Raw genomic sequence first — 21,901 nt, forward strand, 5'->3', positions numbered from 1 at the left:
TGGGAAATCCATTTTCTGATAGTTTTAGGTGTTTTGGAAGTTTGTCAGATGTCAGTTCTTCATTTTATATCCTCCTTTGCTGTGCAGTTTTGTTAGAACTATGTAAAATCCATAATATGTTAAAAAAAGAAATACATGCATTAGCCCAGTTTTAACCTTTCCCTCAGGACCCACAGGCAGGGAACATAAAAGTTCTCTTTGGTAATGAGTATCATTAGAAAACTGAAGCTTTATGTGTTTGCTTTGGGTTGTCGTTGGGATTTCACAGATACATTTTGGACCAATCCCCAGTATCGCTTGAAGCTCCTGGAGGAAGATGATGATCCTGAGGATGAAGAGGTTGTCTGCAGCTTCCTCGTCGCACTGATGCAGAAAAATAGGAGGAAAGAACGCAAGCTGGGAGCCAACCTGTACACGATTGGCTTTGCCATCTATGAGGTACCAGCTTTAGACTTTGTTCTTTGCACCGTGGTTGCAAATCCTGACAGTATGCATTCACCAGGAGAGTCACTGAATCATTCAGCCTGATTACATCAACTGCAATTTTTACTTTGTGAGGAAGTCAGGGAAAATGGAGGAGAGGAAGGAAATTCAAGGCTTTGTAAGCATTCAAACTCTAGTAACCTCAGGCTTTACTCCATCTATAAGTAACAAACTTTTTAGGCTTTTATAGTGACTTAATGCCAGGTTTTAACATATTCTTCCCCATATATTCTCCAATCTCCCTTTCATGCTTGCTGAAACTAAGCATTTCATTGGCAGAATAGTGTAAAAAAGGAAACAGACATCCATAATGCATACGTAGCAATCAACCTCTGTCCCTGCTATCAACTTCATGAAGAAGTCAATTTACCCTGTCCCTTGCACATATTTAGTTCAGACCTTAGTGGATCTCATGTAGATCCCAAGAAATCTAGAAAAGACGAGAGAAATTAATTATTTATTTTAAAATTAATTTTTAATTAATTAAACTCGGGGCAGTTTAATTACTGGCTGTGTCCCCAGAAATCTATGTGAACACTCTTGTGTGTGATCTACAAACAAGTGGACTTGCCCAGCGGCTATGACTGTTTCTTCTCCGTTTCTCCCCCAGGTGCCCAAAGAGGTATGAACAGAGCGGAGGCAGCCTGACATCTCGGTGTATGCTCACAGCTAGTGTTACTGTTGTGCCTGTCTGTAAGTCAGCAGGAAACCGCCCGGTCAAGTTTGTTTTCAGGGATGTAACAGACGTGAAACTGCTAACCTTCCTACTTCGAGTGTTTATTTGTAACACTTCGCCAGCAATTTTCAGTTCCTTCTCACCCACACCTGATTTTCACTTGCACCTTTTCCTCAGTCCTTCTTTTCTAGCCGGTATGAGACCCAGCCGTGGCTTGCAGGGCTGGTCAGTGAGCTTGTGCTGCAGGAAGCGGTGTCAGCAAGCACTTTGCCTTTCCACCCCATGCAGAACCACCCTAAACCACTTCCATTTCCTCCTGCAAATAATGCCAGTGGACCATATCCTGCAGCCACAGAGTTTCCTCATTAGCATTAGAATTTGTTTGGAAAATCAATGGTATTTTCAACCATTGAAGAAAATGTATTATAAGTACACAGATTTAAAGGTTTTCTGAGCCTGCCAGCTGTGAATCTTAGGTGTCAAGTTTTGCAAACAATCTCACCTGAAGGCAATGTTACCTGGAAAACATGAAGATAACAGTCTGAATGTTGTCCTTGCTGACTATTTTACAGGTGGTTATTTCTGCAGAAAACAGCCTGCAAGCGTTCTTAGCCCACAATTCTTGACTTAATGTTCGTATGTGAACCAATGCAATGTACCATGTTTCTTCAGCAGATACAGAATCCATGGTTCATCCAGGCAAGGGCACGTTCCCACTGCAAACACCTTCACCTTACCACACTGCATGCAGGAGCTTGCATATACCATACCTTGCCATGCCACCCTCCAAGGAAAGTAGATGAACTTTGGTTACACACAACTTAACATCTAACAAAACAGCCAGATAAAAGTGCCCACACAGCAGAGGTCAGCCAATGCTCTGCAGGTGGGTCCTGAGGCAGCCCTCAGAAGCCAACTAGACCCAGCCAGTAGCTACTTAAAGGTGACAGACTCCGTATCTGTTACCAGGTACCATCCCTTGACAGCTCCCTGCTTGCTAAGCTGCTGCTTTGCTTCATTTGTGGTTTCTGTCCCAACTATGTACTGCCCGCGTAACAAGCCACCTGGGGAATGGGTAAGACTTCCTTGAAGACAAATTGACTTATTTGTTCTGCAGATGCATGGTACTAAGCACCACCTGCAAAAGGACTTTTTCCTCTACAATGCCTCCAAAGCTAGAAGTAAAACCTATATAAACATGCGAGAAATCTCCGAGCGCTTCCGGTTACCACCCAATGAGTATGTCATCATCCCGTCAACATATGAACCCCATCAGGAGGGAGAATTCATCCTGAGGGTCTTCTCAGAGAAAAGAAGTCTTTCAGAGTAAGTTGCAGATTCATTTATCTGGCCATAAAGGTGGAGGTGAGCTTGCCAGTCTGCTAAAGTCATGTTTCCAGTTTGCTCCATACACCCTGCTTGTAATTTTCTTAACCTCACTAGAAACTCCAAGCTGCAAACTCATTTCCCAGGACTTCCCGTATAGTCTAACAAGATCCTGCTTTGAATTGTCTTCGGAGAAGCTTACTACTTGCAGAACATCCTTTGTAAACATACCATTAGCCATTTTTAATAATAAAAGTGAACCTCTTTGGGGGTTTTTTGCTATATGCCACTGGCTGAAATTTTGGCCAGACAGATCGTTGAAGCAGATCTAATTTCAGTCATGAATGAAACACAGAAGTAGGTAGTTCTTTTCTATCCTGCTCTTCAACTAGCTCCCAGCAGCTAGTGTGACTCTACTTAAGCCAAACAGCTCCTGGTTTAGTCCCAGCTGTCAGTGTTATCTAGGCTCTTTAGAGGAGTAAGCCCTTCTGGAAGTGGTACTTGGGATGCTCAGCTCAAACTGGGAAAAAGCTTCATCTGGAGCCTGCAGCTGTACTGCTTGGAAGCCAGCCCACACCGCTGGCTGTTTGGAAGGTTCAAGTGGCTGCTTACAAATCAGCTACAGAAACAAGCAACGTTGGTAACAGTCACTTTCCTGATTTATTTACTTTCTGCTTTCTTCTAGGGAGGCTGAAAATATGATTGAGGCAGAACGTCCATCGGTAAGTACTGTCCTGAGCCTCTTCCATACATGAACAGGGGTAGGGAGAGGAGGAGCATCACATCTAGGGAAACCTACAGCAGAAAACCATTTTGCAGCCACGTGGCAGCTCCTGGAGCATAAATTCCCACTTTTTTTCTCATCAAGATACTTCTATTAACACTTTATATACACTATTTGCTGATTTGGTCAGACCAAAATCTTTTACCAGGTTTGAAATCTGCTCCTGACATAAAGCAGCTGGATGCTAAGTACTGCCTTTGCCTCATCAGTGAGATTATTCATTTACTAGGGGAGACCTAATTGTGCTCCAAGATATTTCGCGTGAGAAATTGGCATTGCACCTAATAAAAAAAAAAAAAAAAAAAAGTGCAGAAGTGCTTTATTTTGAAGTACATGCTTTCTGGAAAGGGATCTTAATGATACTCTGTTCCAACTAGCATCCATGACAAGCTCTAACTTTATCCTGGGGTTTTATACATCTTTGTGGGAATATACTAGATTATATACAGCGTAATTAGTTGGGGGTGGGGAAGGAGGAAATCAGAGGAAATGCTCTTGCACAGAGTTGAGCTCATCAAACCTTGCTCAGAAGTGTTCCCCTTTCATTTACTGTTGTGCTAACAAAGTATCTGTCCAGATCTGATGGAATTTCATTGCCACTTCAGATAGCATTGATGTGTGGGCAGAGAAGCCCAATTTCCAGTGCATTGACAGGTGGGGAAAAAGAAAAGGAATAGTCAGGGGTAAATATACAACAGAAATTTTACTCAGGCAGACAAAGCCCCAGATGAGATGGGACACTGTTTTGCTATAGTTTCTGCAGTTTCTGTCCTTCAGCATGCAATTTCTTGGTGGGAGCATTTTCCCTAATTTTTTGAGATTTGAAAATTGTGAATACAGGAAATGGGGGAAAAAAGTATGAATATAGGAACAAGAAAAATAAATGTCAGAAAGGGCAATAGAAAAAAAACCCTGTCGTTAGCTCTGCATAATCTAGGTAAAAACTGTAATTCTATTTAAAGACACATTTAAAAAAAATAATAATTGTCTCTTTTTGTACAGAAGAAGAAAAAGGGCAAGGTGAGTACTTGTGCAATGTGCTGAGTGCCAGCAAGGCAAAGAGCATGCGCAATGCATGCAGCAGAAGCAGAGTTCCTTGTTACTGTGATTTCTGTTCATCTGGAAACTGACCTCGTTAATGAAGTGCACAGGGTAAGAGGTCATTTGCAGGCAGCAAAGATTTTATCTTTCTACGCTACATTGTAATGAAATAGCATTAGCATCATATACCCCTCTCACTCAAGGGGGGGGGGGCAAAAGGGTAACAGAAACATTTTAGCTTTATAAGCTTGATCCTCTGGGTTGCTCAAACTGCCCTTCCTTCCTGCCCCTTCACAAGCACCCTGACACAGCATTCGGTGAAAAGCACCCCTTCTCCAGACACGTGCCCTCACATTTGCTTTCTATTGCCTAATGCAGCTAACTCCTCTTTCCTGAGGAGTAGCTACATTTCCTCTTTCCTCACCAAAGTCCAAGATTCTCCTTTTGATTGTACACGACACATTTAGGACCTTGAAAATGTAATTAGACGTTTCAATCTCCACACAGGCTGCCTGCAATTCATACTCTATGGTAACAGATTCGCATCTTGTAGCAGCTTTCCCTGTTTTAAATGCACTAAAACAGAGCAATTGCATGTGGCTCCTTACAGCTGACTGCTTCAAGAATTAATACAGAGAAAGCACATATGCTTTGCATAACTAACAGGCTCCTACACAAATAGTCCCTTTCTGTGTAGGATTCCAATCCTGGGTTTTTTCAGTGCTACTGTCCGTCGTAGAAAGGGTCAAGTTCATCAGTTTAACTGAGAATTGATAATCTGTGAGGCTCATTTTGCAGGGGTGGTGATGATGGGGAGACCACACAACCCATTTAAACAGTTAATGGTTACTTGCTTTCTGAGAAGGAAAGCTAGAAACAGATTGCACTATTTTGCAAAAAGGCTTTTGCAGCTGTTTTAGCATGAGGAGAGCAGTAACTTCAGAAATTCCTCTGTCTGTTTTTTTCTTTTATTCCCAGCTCTAACTTCCCTGGTCACATTCTCAAGGACAGGAGCTGTTGCTGCATGTGCTTTACCACTAACTGGTTGTCACCAAATATTTCTTGTGTCACCTCCCAATATTTCTTGTGTAATTTCCATTTTTCTTTTGCTTTCTTCCTTCTTCTTCTAGCCTATCATCTTTGTTTCTGACAGAGCAAACAGCAATAAGGAGCTGACAGCAGATGAAGATGCTGGCAAAGATGGTGAAAAAACCAATCTAGATGAGAAAAAGGTTTCTGCAGCAAGTGGCAAAGGGGAAAATAGGGCTTGGTCTCACTAACATGAAAGTGGCTGGGTAGAGCGCAGGAATGGGGCAAAGAAGTGTCCTAAGATACTTAACAGCTTTTCATCAAATCTTACCATAACTTGCATCTGGTTTATGTGGATCTAATGAGCATGAGCGAACAGAGACTACCCCTTCAGTTATTTAACACCTGTGCTGGAGGATTTAGTCCATTGAAAACATTTCCTGGTTGCTCTCTCATACAAGGATCCCAGCTGTGAGAGATCCCTTCACCACGAGCAACACAGTTCAATCCACTCTTGCTCAGCCCCTTACATGGTACCCGCTTTACACAGGGCACATGCATAAATTGCACTCAAGGGGTTTCAGGAGCTTCTGGCAATGATCACAGCCTCTCCCCATTACAAATTACGCATCCCTATACCAGTTCCTGTTTGGCAGAGGAGAAAAGGATGAGTAAACCCAGGAGCTACTGCATCCCTCCTCTTTTCTCTCACTACCAGAAAGGAGGAAAGCAGCGTAGCAAAATTCAGTTTCTGCCAGCGGGTGGGTGAGGGACACAAGATGCAACAGCCAGCCTGCATCCAGGCTTGGGGCATCTAGAGGCATGGCTGGAGTGTCTTGATTGCAGGGAGTGTGCTTTTCTGCTACATGACTGCCAAAGCGTGCAGGTGGTGAAGCGTGAACCAACCTTAACTTTTCTCAAATGAAAATAAGAACTAACTTACGAAATTAATTTTACTTTGTTACACACAATTCCTGTAATAAACTATGGTTTCCTTTTTCAGTACCAGCCTCAGAGTTCAGGCTTGCTCTTTGCATGTGTCTGAGAAAGCTTCACTTTTGCTTTCCTGTCTCCTGTGCTGCTTCTCTCCAGCAAGGGGCCTCCCACATTACAAAGAACTCTCAAGCCCAAGTCTCTCTGGGCAATTCAAAGCCTACAGGGCGGCTATGGAGCAGATAGGCCTCTTCTGCTCCAACTTCTCCTTTGCAATGTTTTGAAACAAAAAAATTAAAAGATAAATATCTGTCAGTGAAAGTAATCATTTAGCTCCTTCCAAGAGAAAGGAGAGCAATGGGATGAAGTTAACTACTCAGCAGTTTTGCCAAGGAACACATTTAACCAAAAAAAGGTGAAAGGAACAGGAGGACAACCCATCCCACCAAAGATCTCTAGATTCACAAAGAGGTTCCCTTACGTAAGGGCAAGTGAGACATCCAGGCCCCCTCCCTTCCCTGCTGAGCTAAGGGGATATCCCTCTTCTTTGCTTGTCTCTTTTCAGCGTCCTTCAGCAAAAGCTCGTGAGAGTAGTGAAGAGGAAAACCAGTTCAGGAATATTTTCCGACAGATTGCTGGGGATGTGAGTATGCGACTGATCCCTGTCATCTGCCATCAAAGCAGCCTAGCGACAACAGCACCTAAGTCAACTGCTTCATGGATTCAAAACACTGAATTTTAAAATTTACTTTGAATTTCCTTCCATCAAATTTCCTTTGAGACTTGAAGCTAAGCAAAACCAAATCAAAATCCAATTAAATATACAGCTATCCTCATATGTACATATAAGCTATTCCCATTGTATATGAGGGAGCCTTATTTAAATTCAGGCTTTTACTTCTATCACTACTACAAGATGCTATTTTGCATAGCATGTATAAACAAGTTAGAAATGCAATGCTTTCCAGTACATGCCTAATGAGGGAAGTTAAAAGTAAAACATATCAAAGAACTGTGTAAGTCAAGAGGCTGCAAATAGGTTACAGGGATTTTCACATTTTGCTTTTTGGTTTGCAAAGTGGCTTGAGATTATTGGTCGTTCTTGTAGTTGTACTTTAATAATGTATGGTAACTTTAGATTGATCTTGCAGTCTCAAGAAAGATGTGGGTGAATGTTTGCATGAACTAGAATGCTCTCTAGTTTGAAGCATGTATATGCCAGACTGAAAAGTGACCAAAGACTTCATACGTGTAGGATATTCATTCATAAAATAAACTGCTTAATAAGGAATGCTGTAATTAATGGTATTCTCAACACATTTCCCACCAGGACATGGAGATCAATGCTGAAGAACTCAGGAATGTTCTCAACAATGTTGTAAAAAAACGTGAGTTTAAGCATGTTTTTCAGTAACCCTGGAAAAAGAAATCTGTGATATAATGTAACCTTCCACTCCCAAGCTGCACTCCAAAAATTATTTATGGTTTCAAACTCACAAATTTCAGTTATACTTCCATAGACTTTGCATCCAAGACTTTAGCAAGCTGACCTTTTCATAGAGATGCTCTCTACAGGTGATCAAGTACTGATAACACAGAAATGAGCAAATGTTTGTTGGAAGCACCACACAGGATAATACAGTATTTCTAGCAGTCTGCAAAAGCCCTTTAAAAAAGATAAAAATCTAATGGAGGGGCAGACCTTTCCCCTTTTTAGCAAACTTCAGCCTACAGACCCTGGGCTTGCTTAATTACAAGGAAGTTAAGAGTTTTCCAGAAGTTTTTACTGTGTATAACAGGTCAAGAAAAGTAATCTCTAATTCACCAGCAATAACCATTACTTAAGAGTCTTTTCAGATTCCTCTACCGCTCCCTTGTTACTATATGAAGGAAGTAGGTTTGGCTTCAACTTTGAGTACAGTTACACCTAAGAGGAAGAAGCGCTTGCTGACATGCATGATTGGTTTTCACCTGGGATAATTTATTTCAGATAAAGACCTAAAGACAGAAGGATTTGAACTGGAATCCTGCCGCAGCATGATTGCTTTAATGGATGTATCCTTTTCTGGTGAAGGTGGAGTGCTTGATACCACAGCAGTCCACTTGGGTTGTATTTCCCACCACTACCACACACCCACACACCCCTTAGCAAGCCAGGGAAGCAGAACAGTACATTATAGTCTGTAGTCAGATAACACAGCATTCCTGGTTTGGCACACCTTAACTCCGGTCATCTCAATATAGCTGGCATGATGAAAATATCCCCAAACAGAAAACTACAGAATGAGTCAGTCCATATGATACCCTTCAATCAGGGATTGGCAGCTCACGTGCTAAAGCATGATTTTAAAACTATTTTTTTTTTTAAACCAACTCAACAGACTACGGTTCTTCTCAATAGACTTAGTATATTTCTCTCTTATCTTTAAGCTTATAATGTATTACACATTCCACTGGGTGCTTAGCATGCAACACATATGGAAATTGTCTCAGAGTAGGGATAATAAAACACACTACAAGATGCCGTATGGGGCTACCTCTGATACAACATCACTCAGTTTTCTTGTTTGACATAACACATGATTTTGAGACAACATAAGTGCATTCAAGCATAACCAGAACAAAATTGTAACTACAACCCAGAGCCATAATGGTTGCAACCCAAACACATTTTTGTAACTGGCTTTAGTCAACATTTTGCTTAGCTGTCAATTCATTTTAAGTAAGGCAGAAAGAGCTTCAAGCTAGGATAAAGCTCAGTTGTCTTAGAACATGTTGGGTAAGCTTCACATTTGGAGGTATTTGGAAAAAACCTAAACCTCTGCTTATGTACTTTAGGAGCAAGCATCTCTCCTGTACTAGATGTTTGCTTTTATACAAATAGTGCTTCACATTCCTGAAACAAAATACTATGCACAATAACCAAAACGTTCACAATATTTTACTGCACAGCTCAGCCAGCCTGTAACATCGAGAAGATCCTGAGCTTAGTTGCACATTCACCCCTTCACCAGTAGCTGCAGATTTAATTAATTTTCTCTTAAAAATATTGTGGGTTTTTTACCTGAATGTTTGTCTCACAGACAGATGGCTCAGGGAAGATAAATTTTGATGAGTTTCGACATCTCTGGGACAAGATTAAAAGCTGGCAGGTATTGCTGGTATTCACAGTGCTGTTCTTCACAGCTTCTGCAGCGCAAAAGCTTGTGTGGGAAAACTAGAGCTCTCTACATATGCTACAACAAAAAGAAAACCTATAAAATTGAAAATTAGCTTCTAAAAAGAAAAGTAGTATCTCTTTTCATTCACCCTACTCACAGCCTAAGCAAATAGCCTGAATCTCTGAAGCTCCAAGTCATGTAAGAACTTCCCCCATGACAACAGCACAGAGGCATACAAATTGGAGGAGGAGGAGGGTGGGAACAAGAATCAGGCCTCACAAATAGCTTAATTAGGACAATCAAAAGAGAGTGTAAACTCAAATTAAACTAAGGAGAGTCTCAAGGGATGAGCTTTTTGCCTCTCATGGTATGGATCTGAATTATTTTCCTTTGTGACTGAGTTCAAGTGCTAACAACCCAGACTGCCCAGCAGCAGCAATATAAGGCAAACAGCAACACCTCCAGGTGCCTGAGGCACACATCCCATATCCAGTCACCGGGTACATTCAACACTAGTATAAGCTTTTCTTTCTACTGTGTATTTTTTTTCTTTTTCCAGAAAATTTTCAAGCGTTATGACACGGATCATTCAGGAACCATTAACAGCTACGAGATGCGCAATGCCGTCAATGATGCAGGTACTTCCCCCAGTGTCCAACAGCTGAAGAAACCTTATTTTGTTTGATGTATCACAGGGTGAAATCAGGAACACTGTGATGCCTGTTAAAGACTGACCCTGGAGAAATTTATAAGTAAATTTTTTTCTCCAGCAGAGCTTCTCAAATATCCAAACAGCAAGCCTTGTATGTCTTTCCAACCGAATTGATCTCTTCAGCTCTTTAAACTTTCCAATGAATGATGCTCTGTTGTCCTAAGTATCTCCCGCTCAGGATCCTGCTGTTCAGGGGGACCAGGGAGTGCCAAAGACATTTGCTCTCATTTAAGCTGTGGATTCTTTATGTTTGCATAAGTAACAAACAAAGAACAGTGGAAAACCTTCAACCCAAGTGTACGGGCACCAAATCCGAGGCACAGCAGGTCAATGTCCAAGTTTGCATCAGAGGCAACTGAATGGACATTTCCTGAGTCCTGCTCATGCTTCTTAGGCATTAAGCTGCTGTGGGCTCAGTCTCCTCTTCTACCTTTGCAGTGAGAAAAAAGAATTTCTGCAAAACCTGCAGTTAATGAAATTTGTTCAGCAGAGAAGCTCTCGACATTTCTTGCTTCTTGTCTCAAACACACCAGTGTGCTCCTTCCCCTCGACAGCGGGCCTCCCCCAGAAAATGTCCTTATCAGCTCTCTAAGGGAGCAAGATGACTTCTTTAATCAGAAAATCTGTAGTGTCCCTATAAACCTAGATGGGATGATTTCAGTGGCACTTCAGTAGTATTTTGGCACATTGTTTTCCAGTTCAAGGAACAGAAATGGATGGCTATCTTGTACTTTACAAAACATCAGTGATTCGATCCTTTGCTAAGGACAAAACTACACCTGCATTTGGGCTCCTGCTGCAGTAGAAATACGGGTCATTTTTATTTTCCAGGTTTCCATTCTCACCAGGAAAGCTGTCAATGTAAAAAAATTATTTTAATACCTCCTGCCCTGATTTTAGACTCGAGAACACATTCCACAACAAAGGTTTCTTATGCAGGCTGTGCATGACCTCACGTTTATCCAACAGCCGGCAGCACCTAGACCACAACAGAGTCCTCAGGAAGCACGGCCACAAGCCGTCAGCGCCACGCTTCCCTGACGTCCTGCCGAGGTGTTACCTCCTCATCTGCTTTTTGACCATTGTGTAGTTTTGTTTTCATAGCGACCTCCTCCTGCATTTCTGTCGCCCAGCTTTTGCTCCCTTGCTCTTATCAGGCCCAGCTAAGCCGCAGACTGCTGGGCACAGCCCTCTGCTCTTGATACAGCGTGAGGTAACTCACGTGCTGCTGGCTCTCCTAAATACCCTAAATTATAATAACAAAAATCCTAAACTGCGATTTCAGAATATTACTACTGTCTTAAGAAAGCGGCTGGACACAGGGAAGCTCCTCACAGCTTTCCTTCATTCCATGTAGCGGCTGCAGCGGGACCCTCCGGCCGAGCCCCGGCCGGGCCCAGGAAGCGCCGACGGCCGAACAGCAGCCACAGGCCTGGGTGTCCCAGAGCCTCCCCCGCCGTGGCACAGCTCTGCCCCATTTCTGCTCTTCCGCAGGGTTTCGGCTGAACAACCAGCTCTACGACATCATCACCATGCGCTACGCTGACAAAAACATGAACATCGACTTTGACAGCTTCATCTGCTGCTTCGTGCGCCTGGACGCCATGTTCAGTGAGTGGCCGCCCCAGTTGTACTTCCCCCCCTCGCCCCCAAAATGCAGCCATACTCAAAGCGAAGTTTGTTTAAAGCACTCCTGCCTATATATATGGTATTAATAATTAAAGACGTGTGCTTAGGGAATCTAAAATATGACAGCCATCTCATACAAACACAAGAAACCATTGTATTGGCTAAGGTAAACACGTATGCAGAAATACTTTATGACCACATAAGTAAACACCTGCACAAGTCTGTATAACACACCAGGAGCACAATTTGATTTACTACCTGGAATTACCTTTACACACAGAGCAATTTAATCTACTCCATATATTTTTGTTTCCTTGCTTCAGGGGCATTCCACGCCTTTGATAAAGATGGAGATGGCATCATTAAGCTCAACGTCCTGGAGGTAAACAGCTTTACGCTACTATTTCTAACACAATGTCACAACGCTAAATTTTAGTCGTATTATTCATTGCACACATTCTCAAAGGAGCCTACAAGAACTGGTCTGAAATTGTCATCCAGTTGGTAAGAGGTCGCAAAACCTCCTAAAAATTTTGCTACCAACTTTACATGGAAAACATCCATAATCTGCCAGTAACAGCTGCTCTGTAAGACTCCAGTTGGTGCTGAAGAGCACAGCTGCGGACTCTTTGTATCATCTTTGAAATGCTTCACAAAACTTTTGAGACTTTTTTTTAAAAGGGCGATTTAAATCAAACCTACTGATATAGCATTAAATGATAACAGGGTTTAACATAGTTCTTTCTTTACCTTTTTAAATTCTTACTAAGACGACTTACAAAGTTTCAACTTAAAAGCATGTCTTTTTGCTAAGTAGGCCATTAAAAAGACCCCTCACTTTTTGCCAAGTGAAGGAGGAATAGGAGCAAGAAGCTTAAAATTCCCCACTGCCACTATGCTTCATACCAAGTGTCAGCAAGGAGCTGCCTTCCAGCTAGAGATGGTGATGTCTCAAGTACGATTTGTTGGAGGATGCCAACCAGTTTTCCATCCTTTTATTCTAACTCTTCTTTCAGTGGCTGCAGCTCACGATGTATGCGTAACACCAGAGCCAGCGTCTACCTTCATCAAGACCTCTGTTTTGAGTGACTAGCTCCATTCATCTCCAAGTGCAAAGAAGAGCATTTCCCAATTATTTGCTTCGGTCACTGAGATAATGGGAAGAAGCCCTTAGGAAAAAAAAAAAAGACGACCATACTGCAGTAGGCAGACCAGGGCGCATATTCTGTAACTACTGTTACAATTTCTTGGCATTTTCCTTTGGGCAACAAGGATTAATTTATTGATGACTGAATTAAGCTTTTTCTGCATGGCTGAGACACGGAGCATGCATTGTTATTCTGCTTATGCTGACACCTGGAAAAGCCTTCCCTCAAGTCAAGCAGAATTGGGACTGTATCTAACTGTGAAAGTCAGAGGTGTTCACTACCACCTTGTAATTAGTCATTAACTCCTTGTCCTGCTTTTCATATTATCAATTACAGCCTCTTCATGATATTGACTGAATATTTCACAAGACTGTGCCAGATTACATTAATATTATGCATCCCAATCACGTTGTTACAGATGTGGCTGTGCAGGTTGGCTCCCTGCTATGCTAGGAACGTGGCAGTAAGGCACAACAGACTGCAGTATCTAGGTACAGCCTAGTCTAGTGCTTCAGCAAAAGTACTGGAACTAAGCAATTTGCTCTCATTTTTAGTACTGCCATAGTATCTTAATTACACATTGGACATTTGGAATGTTTTCTATTGTAACTGCATTTTCTGTAACATTGAGAAAGTTGTTTCCTATTTGAGACATAAACCCTCTTATACATACAAATGTATATATCTACACACCCACTCTCCCCCCACCTCAGGGTCTGATTTCCTGACAGTATTCTGTATTTCTTTATTGTAAGATGTGACTTGCAGCAGAATCAGACACTATGTCAGCATGACCACTTTGGCAAGGTTATTAGAATGTGTAAGTACAATCAGTTTAATTAATTGAAAATAAAATCAACTGGACTTTGGCCTAATTTTTAGAGGTTCTTTTTGTTTTTATTTTGAAAGAACAGCAGAAGATGAAACATTGATCGCTCTTCCATCATTCTCCTGAATATACAGCAGCTGTTGGGGTTTTATGGCAAGCATGAGATCAGCTTAATATCTCAAATACCTGCCAGTGCACTCCTTGAATGCATTTACAAAAAAGCACTTGAACTTGACAGGTTCCATCATTACCAGCTTTAAGGATGACAGGCTTTCACAACTGGTCAATTGCTGATCAACATAAAACTGGAAGGAAAAACAAAATGTGCAAAAAAAGGTGTGAAGAGACCAGACTTTGTCAGGAGAACCTTCCACTTAGTTCTCTAGTGGTGAAAAGTAACAAAGCAATCCACTACTGTAATGCAAAACTGTAAAACCAAATCATAACATCCACTCAAAGTTATTCTGGTAAATAGCACATTCAACTGAAAGGTCATCAAGAAACAGAAAAACTTTTGACTAAAAAGTTCTTAATGTTGTCTTGCAGTGTAACTTACTCTGAAAGAGTAAGAAAATCCTAAAGTTTAGCTAAAGAAGAGTTACTCTCCTTTAAATTCAACTCCTGTTTTAATCCAAATCACATTTTTAAGATGACTAGAACACTAGGAGACCTCCGTTCCAGCCATGCATTATCTCCATACAAAAAAATATGGCCAAGATTCTCTCAGTTGGGATGTTCAGAGAAACCCAAAATCTCTCAGTCAAAAGATCAAAATCAGGATTTTTGACTGGCAACTCAAAATCAGTCCTTCAGGTCCTGGTGAGTGAACTACCAGGTGCTCTAGAGAACTTCCCTTTGCAACAGGCCATGAAGCAAGGGAGTCAGTACATCATCTTGGAGGCACCAGCTGGGTGGACCGTTCCTGTTTTCCCTGCTGAAGGCCTAGGTCTGAGATTGCTGCACGCTGGGAGCAAAAACTTGCAACATTCCTGCCAGTGCTGGAGCTTCCAAGTGGCCTGTCTTGATTTTATCCAGCCCTCTTAAAAAAGGAAAAAAATCCAGAACAAAGTCCAGTTCTACCAAATCCTGTGAAAGAATCACTCTATTCCAAACAAAGAAGAATCAGACTGACAAACCATAACAATATAAAGAACTTTTATTTTTATTGGGTTTTTTCTTTTTCTTCTTTTGCTGTGTAGTTTTGTTATTACGCTCACAGCTTTGTACCAGAGTGAGAGAAGAAAACCATGATCTATCTGTGCACATATTCTACACAGCTTAAATGATTAAATATTCAATTATGTTGGTTTATTCCACTTCCATTCTTCAAAAAGACTGTTTAACACTTACAGCAAAATGAAATTTGAGAAGCTGGCAGGTGCATATAACAGAATATATACCCACACAGTTTGCTCTTTCACAATTAAATTTTACAAACAGTAACTGAAACAGTTTCCTTATCCTTCCTCACATATTCTGCAACTCCGGACAACCTAGACTGTTTGAATGATAGTACCATACAAGCCTGAAAACCAAGATTCATCTGTACCTGTGTTTTATTTCAAAAAAAAGGGAAAAACATTTTCTCAACACCACATTTTTATTTCTGGGAGCCTGCAGTTTACTGCGAGTTTTCAGTTACCATTTACCTTGATCTGGCATTATTGTAGTTTGAAAATGTGCATTAAGAACTGCACTACTTCAAACGCACCGCACAGCCGAACTCCTGCTATTTTGCAGAAGTCAGCTCATGCACTGATAATATGTTTAAAGTCTGCAACCCACACATAAAGTGACACAAGGCAAGCAGAAGCTGGGATATTTAACGCATCTTCGTACCAAGAGATGCAGCAGTTTTCCCTCCAGCCCCTTCCACGTACAGAAGCAGCAGTGTTAGGCCATAGAGTATTTTGCACTGCCAGTTAGCTGTTATTTGTCTCTGTGATTTGAAGGAGAAAGAAGCAATGAATATAGACAATCCTACCATCGTCTTTACCATTCAATACATGCAAGGCTATCTGGGTTTGGGAAGGTTAAGCTTTGCAGCCCATGTGAACTTCAAGTCATAACTTTATGCTACACACCTTCCTTCCGGAGCTCAGTCAGGGCTTGGTATGCCTATAGCACAAGTTCTCATGCTTTTGAAGAGAATGATGTAACTGGTTTCAGTAGTGGCTGGCCCACTCTTTATATTGTAAAAGTGTAAAATGCCTCTGAGCACCTTCTGTCTGCTGAGGAGGCTCATAGCTTTATAAGCACAATGTCAGTCCTGCTAAGAGGAAAATGGTGGCTTGTCCCCCAAAGGGCCTGCCATATGTAGTCAGCCACCTATCAAGTCCACAGCTCATGATTTAACATTTGACTAATAAAACAAGCACAGATAACCACAAAATAAACCCTCATTCTACTCACTCTTCCACTTAGAACATTTTACTTGCATAAAAAGAACCCCAGACCTGAAAACAAAAGTAGTCCTGAAACAGGCTCGTGTGCAGCGCTGCTTTTCAGGCAAATATTATTCTGCTAAATTTGGCAAATAGTCTGCCTTCCCAAAAGTCATTACACTCTTTGACTGGAGGTGTATCAAGAATCAAAACCCCAAGCTGCAAGACTGGAAAGGATGTCATTAATGGCTACCAAGCCAATACATTAGTTTGGCATCTCCTGCAATTACCTCCAGAAGAAGTGAACGGCCAATAGCGAAAGCTGCACCGAGTTCCAGCTGAACTAATAGGAAACCTTCCCACAGAACTCCAGAGATGCCTGGGGATTTCCACAGCTGCACAATAACTTCACAGCAAAACCTTTTAAGACACCCTCAGGATGAAGCAGCACTGCATTTTCCTCCGAACCCTTGAGCAATTTTTAAAATGGTTTTTAATTTATGAAGCAAAATTTTATGAACACTCATGCGGCTGCTACTGCCCCGTCTCATCCATTTTAAGATTCTTACAATATATCTGAAATTAGCTGGATTTCAGAAGTCCAGTCTTTTCAGGACGGATAAGGAAGTATCATGGACTACAAGAAAAGAAAGTTTGCTTCCACCAACTGAAACAGATAAACTCAACAAGCAATCAGGAATGCAAATAAAGTGTAATAACTGTGTCTTTTGCAACACCTAGTGAGAAAGATCTTTACACATTCCTGAAAACAGATGAAAGAATGTGAAGAATCATACGGAAGCAGTAATAATATCTAGTCTCACACACCATTTTTCAGAATGCTACAATCACTCCACATGCTCGTCCTAAGGACACACACTTCCACTTCAAGTGCAGTCCATGGAGGACCACTTGAAACATTCACATTATTTATGCCACATGTTGACATGCTCCCTCATTGTGGTTGAAAAAAAGCCCAGAACAACTCTTGAATATCAATAATTTTGGAAATGGTTTAAGTATTACGCAGTCTACAGCTTTTAGGTCATGAAAAAAACAAATACTCTCAGAGACATTAGAGCAATACAACCTACATCAGAAAACATGTACGATGCTCAGAGATCTCCCTGAACTTGATTCTCTCTTGAATTGTTTCATCCACAGACCACAGAAAGAAAGAAAACCAAAAATCAAACCCACAAACACACACACACACACACACCTTGAAAGCCAAAATAAAAACTCCCTCAAAACAGCGTGGGGTCTGAGTCACATATCAGGAATTTTTCCTGTTCACAAACAGCTTAATAAAAACACCCAAACAAATCACTGCAAAAGTATTGGAACCTGAGAGACTCCCATGTCTTTGAAGTAGGATGCTACTACATCTCATTCCTACTTTGTTTCTGTCTCTCACAAAAAAGTCACCCATCTCAAGCAATCACAGAGAAATTATGCTTGTCCGCTAAGACAATACAAAAACAGCGTGCTTCAGAGAAGGCCCTGAAGTTCCTTGATTTGACAGCAGTGGAACATCCATGGGCTCTCCTCAATCACTTTCTTGGCCTAAAAAGGCTTCTTTGTAGTCAAAGATGAGGCTATAAAACTCATTTGGTCTATGGCTGACATACCAAGCCTCGAAGAAGTGGTGAAAGCAATGCCCAGTCAAAATAGTACATTCAATTTGTTTGAGAAGCACGGGATTCATTTACAAGCAGCTCAGTTTTGCCACTGTGCTGTCTTTACCTTCTGTTAGTTAAATTTCACCTTTTTGTTATCCTGAGCAACAAGTTAGGCAAATGTGAACACAAAGCCCCTTACTAATTAGTCTCATTGTTCAAAAGAGTGCTTTGCTAGACTTGTGTCATTACAGGCGACAGGACTGCAAATACAAGTAGTACATTTAATTGAACTTAATGGGTGAAGTTTTCCATGCCAAGAGACACCTGCAGAGGAGTCCTGACAAGTAGAAACAGTCTTCCCCTCTGCACTGGTTTCTCTGTGGTACCTTCTTGCATTAGTAGAACCAAGACTCCTATACATTATATGCATTTTGTATCCTCAGCTTCTGCTTGAGAACTTTACCCTTTAAAATCCTGCTCCATTCTTTCCAGCTGAGTTTTTGTGAGCTTGACACAGCCCAAGCCAATGAAGCCAGTTCACAACAGAAACAAAACATTACCTAAGTGGATGCACTTAGGGTAGTGCCTTTGCATTTCTCTGTTTGCTATGCCATGAAGATACAGAAATACAAAACTCAGTCACTAAGATTCCAAATAAAATCAGGAATCCAGCTGTGGTGGCATATCAAGATAGCAGAGGCTATGCTGATATTTAACTAAAACAAAAGCCAACACCACTTCTTTCCTGTATATAAGGACCAATATTTAAAAAGACTTAAGATTGCAAAGCATGTGAGCAGAGCCACTCTTCTGGCTGTTTTTCTGCTCCTGGCATACCTCTCAAGAAGTAACTGCCTTCCTGCAAATAAACAAAATACCTCAGAAGGTATAGTATTTTGGGAAGTCTGTCACTGTATACATTGTGCTAGTTGTAGCAATTTTTACACAAGGAATAAAAAATAAGTTACAATTAACATTAAAAAAGTTAATTTATTCCAGTTCTCCATAGAATACCTCTTCTTTTTATGAAGGAAGTCAAAATGTACACTGGAAATTCAGGTTACATTGTTAGAATCTGTCATATTCTGGTTTGCAGAATTTTATTAAGATCAGCTAAAAAAATGGGATACGACATAAAATCAGACATGTCTTAAAGACACTTCACAGGCTTCAAGTTGAGTTTGCAGACACCAGCACCTATTGTCATCTAAGTTCTCAACACCCTCTGGACTTCCCAAGAACCCTCAGACTATGCTTCTTACAAAAAACCAAAACCAGAAAAACCCAACAAAAAACCAAGGCAGACAAGTGGAGGGAATATTCTTATCTGTCAACGTATTAAAATCTTGCAAGAATCTTCCATTTGGGCCGAATTTTACTTGACCAGCCTTATTTCTACAGAGCGCAACACAACCTGAAGTCTCTGTAGCAAGGCATTTCAGCCCCACTCTAACTTTGGATTCCAAGTGGGAAAAGAAAGAGGAAAGACTGGAGTAAGAAATTGATGTTATTTGGAATAATTCTGACATATAAAATTACTTCCCAATGTGGGAGGTGAAAAGCTTCATGAGTCAATCCTGCTGTCATCCTCGGCATGTCTTTCAATGTGTCCTACAGCATCCTAGAAAAAAAAACCACCAGAAGACAGTTAAAAATAATAGTAATAATAGCAACAACAATAACGAATGACTTTGCAAAAGATCCTTGAAGCCTCACTGAAAGTGATATTCTGGATAATATGCATTTTTTGGTTTAAAGCTTCTAAAAAAAAAACAAACTTGAAAAATTTATCAATGCCAAGTTATTAAATCACTTCTATAAATATTTCACATACCACATGATCCAAGGTAAGTAAAACCCAGTTCCCTTTCTGACTAGATGTGCATATCAAATAAACACAACATATACAAAGCTAGTGCTTGAAGAAAAAATTAAAGATTCTACTGCTGGTTCTTAGTCTTCTAAGAAACCTCCTTCCATAGCATATTTTGAGAAGCATTCAACAGGAAGGTAGTTTATATTGCCAAGGAGTAAAACGTGGATTTTACCAATCAGTCTGCAGGTAACAACCCTCCTTCCACCCACGCCCCCCAACCGTTTGCACATCACTTAATCCAACTGTTATGCCTTCTTCATTTTTTTCCCACCTATGCTAACATTCACGCAGAAATGTATGCACTACTTATTTAATGATTCTTAGCAAAACCAATCCCATATGCCAAGGAACAGTATCAGCATCCACAACAATGAAGGGGGGTAGTGATGGATAAAAGTTAAGAGGATAAAAACCTGTTTCAAGACTGATGTTTGTTCATCTTAAAAAATATTTTTTTCCTACAGAAACTTGCATCTTGAGTAGGGTTATCAGAATTTCTTCTAATATTTCAAGAATATTACTATTTCCATATAGTATTTCTGTTTTAAATTGACCATATCTCAAGTTATAATACTTAGTTGCACTCTTTATCAGTCACAGGTTGAACTGAAGCCTATTAGCCTTGTATGACTAACTGTATGCAGTCAAGCCTGTCAAGACTATAAGAATTTAACCCTTTTTAAAGAGAAATAGGATCAAGTCCCACAATTGTGGTGATGTAGATACTTTATGCTACCAAATACAACTATGTTAGTTCAACCACATACCTGCTTGGAACCCTTCCTGGAAGTAAAGAAAGCATCACAGTTCTTCCAACGACATTTTAGGGTCTGAAAATTAGGGTTGGTGTGGTCAGTCAGCAAGTGTTGTTTCAGATGATCCACAACTCCAAAGATCAGTGAACATCCATGCCACTGGTAGAAAATATACACCAGAATAAGCCAAAGAAAAATAATTTTAGCTAGTAGTTTTCTTCTTGCAACTTCACAATATTTTACCAAGACATACATGTTCACATGTACGCCACCTCCTGTACATTTTTTCATCTCTATTCCTTGAATTATAGCTTTACAGAAATTCATCCTGCCTCTCACCAAGCCTAGACGATCAGCAAGAATGGCAGGAGAAAGAGAGGAACCAAGGCTCTTACAAGATTGAAGCTTACCTGAGACAGAGTCATTGGGAATTTAATTAAATTTATTGAGCAGAGTAATTTAGCTTTCTATGTCACTCAGCTGAAGCTTTTGGTTTTAAAGTTACGTGTCACTATCTAAAATTTGACAGAAAGAAAAATAATTTAAGATCCTGCTATCAACTTGCCCCAAAGCATACACATACACTAAAGACCATGCAAAATGTACATATACATTTTAAAAATATTATTGAATTACAATAAATTAAAGGTCAAGCTATCCAAGACTGAGTAGTGACCATGCCCAGAAGATTCATCCAAAAACTATAACAAAAGAAGGCTAAAAACATTTTTCTCATTACCCAGCAACGATAATTCTGCATCAGATTAAGCCTCACAGCTCTGACACTGCCATCATAGCATCCAGTATAGATCTGTGAAAAAAACATTTATGGATAAGCAAACTGGGAATAATGGGGCGGGGGGGTGGGGGGAGGAGGAGGAAGTAAAATTTTGGAGGAAGCTTCAGTGCAGAGTATATTAGGTGAAAAACAAGAAAAGACCAACTTGCAATGATTCTGAATTTAAAAAAAATGGGTCTAACCTAACTCTTAAGATTTGCATTCATAGTTTACAAAAGCCTACTAGTGAATAAGAAATGTTTCCATAATTTCTATTGTTGATAGTGTCCTGTGTGTAAAAGTTCAGAATACTTTGAAATATGTTATCCACTGAAGTGAAAAAAAAAAAAAAAAAAAGAAAAAAGAAAAAATTGGGTGCAAATGTCAAGTTGAATATATTTCCAAGACTTAAACAGTTACATGTATATCAAAAAGGGATGAAGAGGAAGGGTGAGGAAGAACATCAGGATTTCAGAAGACGACGACTGACACAGATCCTAAAAACATAGGCAAAATGTCATCTTGAAAAACACTTTTGTTAGGCAAACACACCACACAAAATTGTCCTTGGGAAAGAAAAAGATGTCAGATGCTTGTAAGCCCATAAAGAACTTTCATCATATAATACATAACAGAGAATACTCTCTTAATATTATAATTACTCACATAATAAAGAAAACTCTGCAAGCTGAAGATTTCATTTGTTATTTTTGTTCAAGTATTTTTGTCTCTTGG

At 40.4% G+C, this 21,901-nt stretch overlaps 2 protein-coding genes across 9 annotated transcripts in view; one reads left to right on the forward strand and one right to left on the reverse strand.

Moving 5' to 3' along the window:
- Positions 1 to 13,797, forward strand: part of CAPN3 (calpain 3) — a 31,612-nt gene extending 17,815 nt beyond the window's left edge. For 2 of the 6 annotated variants that reach the window (XM_037393473.1, XM_037393476.1), the window contains 13 exons: positions 269 to 438; positions 1,094 to 1,105; positions 2,277 to 2,485; positions 3,171 to 3,207; positions 4,272 to 4,289; positions 6,838 to 6,915; positions 7,603 to 7,660; positions 8,263 to 8,327; positions 9,356 to 9,424; positions 9,993 to 10,071; positions 11,640 to 11,756; positions 12,098 to 12,156; positions 12,791 to 13,797. In XM_037393473.1, the coding sequence (XP_037249370.1) occupies positions 269 to 438; positions 1,094 to 1,105; positions 2,277 to 2,485; positions 3,171 to 3,207; positions 4,272 to 4,289; positions 6,838 to 6,915; positions 7,603 to 7,660; positions 8,263 to 8,327; positions 9,356 to 9,424; positions 9,993 to 10,071; positions 11,640 to 11,756; positions 12,098 to 12,156; positions 12,791 to 12,817 (998 nt within the window). In that variant the 3' untranslated portion in view covers positions 12,818 to 13,797. Of the gene's footprint in view, positions 1 to 268; positions 439 to 1,093; positions 1,106 to 2,276; positions 2,486 to 3,170; positions 3,208 to 4,271; positions 4,290 to 5,440; positions 5,581 to 6,837; positions 6,916 to 7,602; positions 7,661 to 8,262; positions 8,328 to 8,516; positions 9,456 to 9,992; positions 10,072 to 11,639; positions 11,757 to 12,097; positions 12,157 to 12,790 lie in introns of those variants that run through there. The other 4 variants (XM_037393478.1, XM_037393479.1, XM_037393474.1 and 1 more) reach the window with 4 other exon arrangements.
- A 1,092-nt stretch (positions 13,798 to 14,889) lies between these two features.
- ZNF106 (zinc finger protein 106) overlaps positions 14,890 to 21,901 on the reverse strand; it is a 42,883-nt gene continuing 35,871 nt past the window's right edge. For all 3 annotated transcript variants that reach the window (XM_037393468.1, XM_037393466.1, XM_037393469.1), the window contains 3 exons: positions 21,128 to 21,199; positions 20,401 to 20,547; positions 14,890 to 19,378 (listed from right to left, as the gene is read on the reverse strand). In XM_037393468.1, coding sequence (XP_037249365.1) covers positions 19,322 to 19,378; positions 20,401 to 20,547; positions 21,128 to 21,199 — 276 coding nt within the window. In that variant the 3' untranslated portion in view covers positions 14,890 to 19,321. The remainder of the gene's footprint in view (positions 19,379 to 20,400; positions 20,548 to 21,127; positions 21,200 to 21,901) is intronic.

The sequence above is a fragment of the Falco rusticolus genome, chromosome 7 (genome assembly GCF_015220075.1).
Source record: "Falco rusticolus isolate bFalRus1 chromosome 7, bFalRus1.pri, whole genome shotgun sequence".
In the NCBI taxonomy this organism is placed as follows: Eukaryota; Metazoa; Chordata; class Aves; order Falconiformes; family Falconidae; genus Falco; species Falco rusticolus.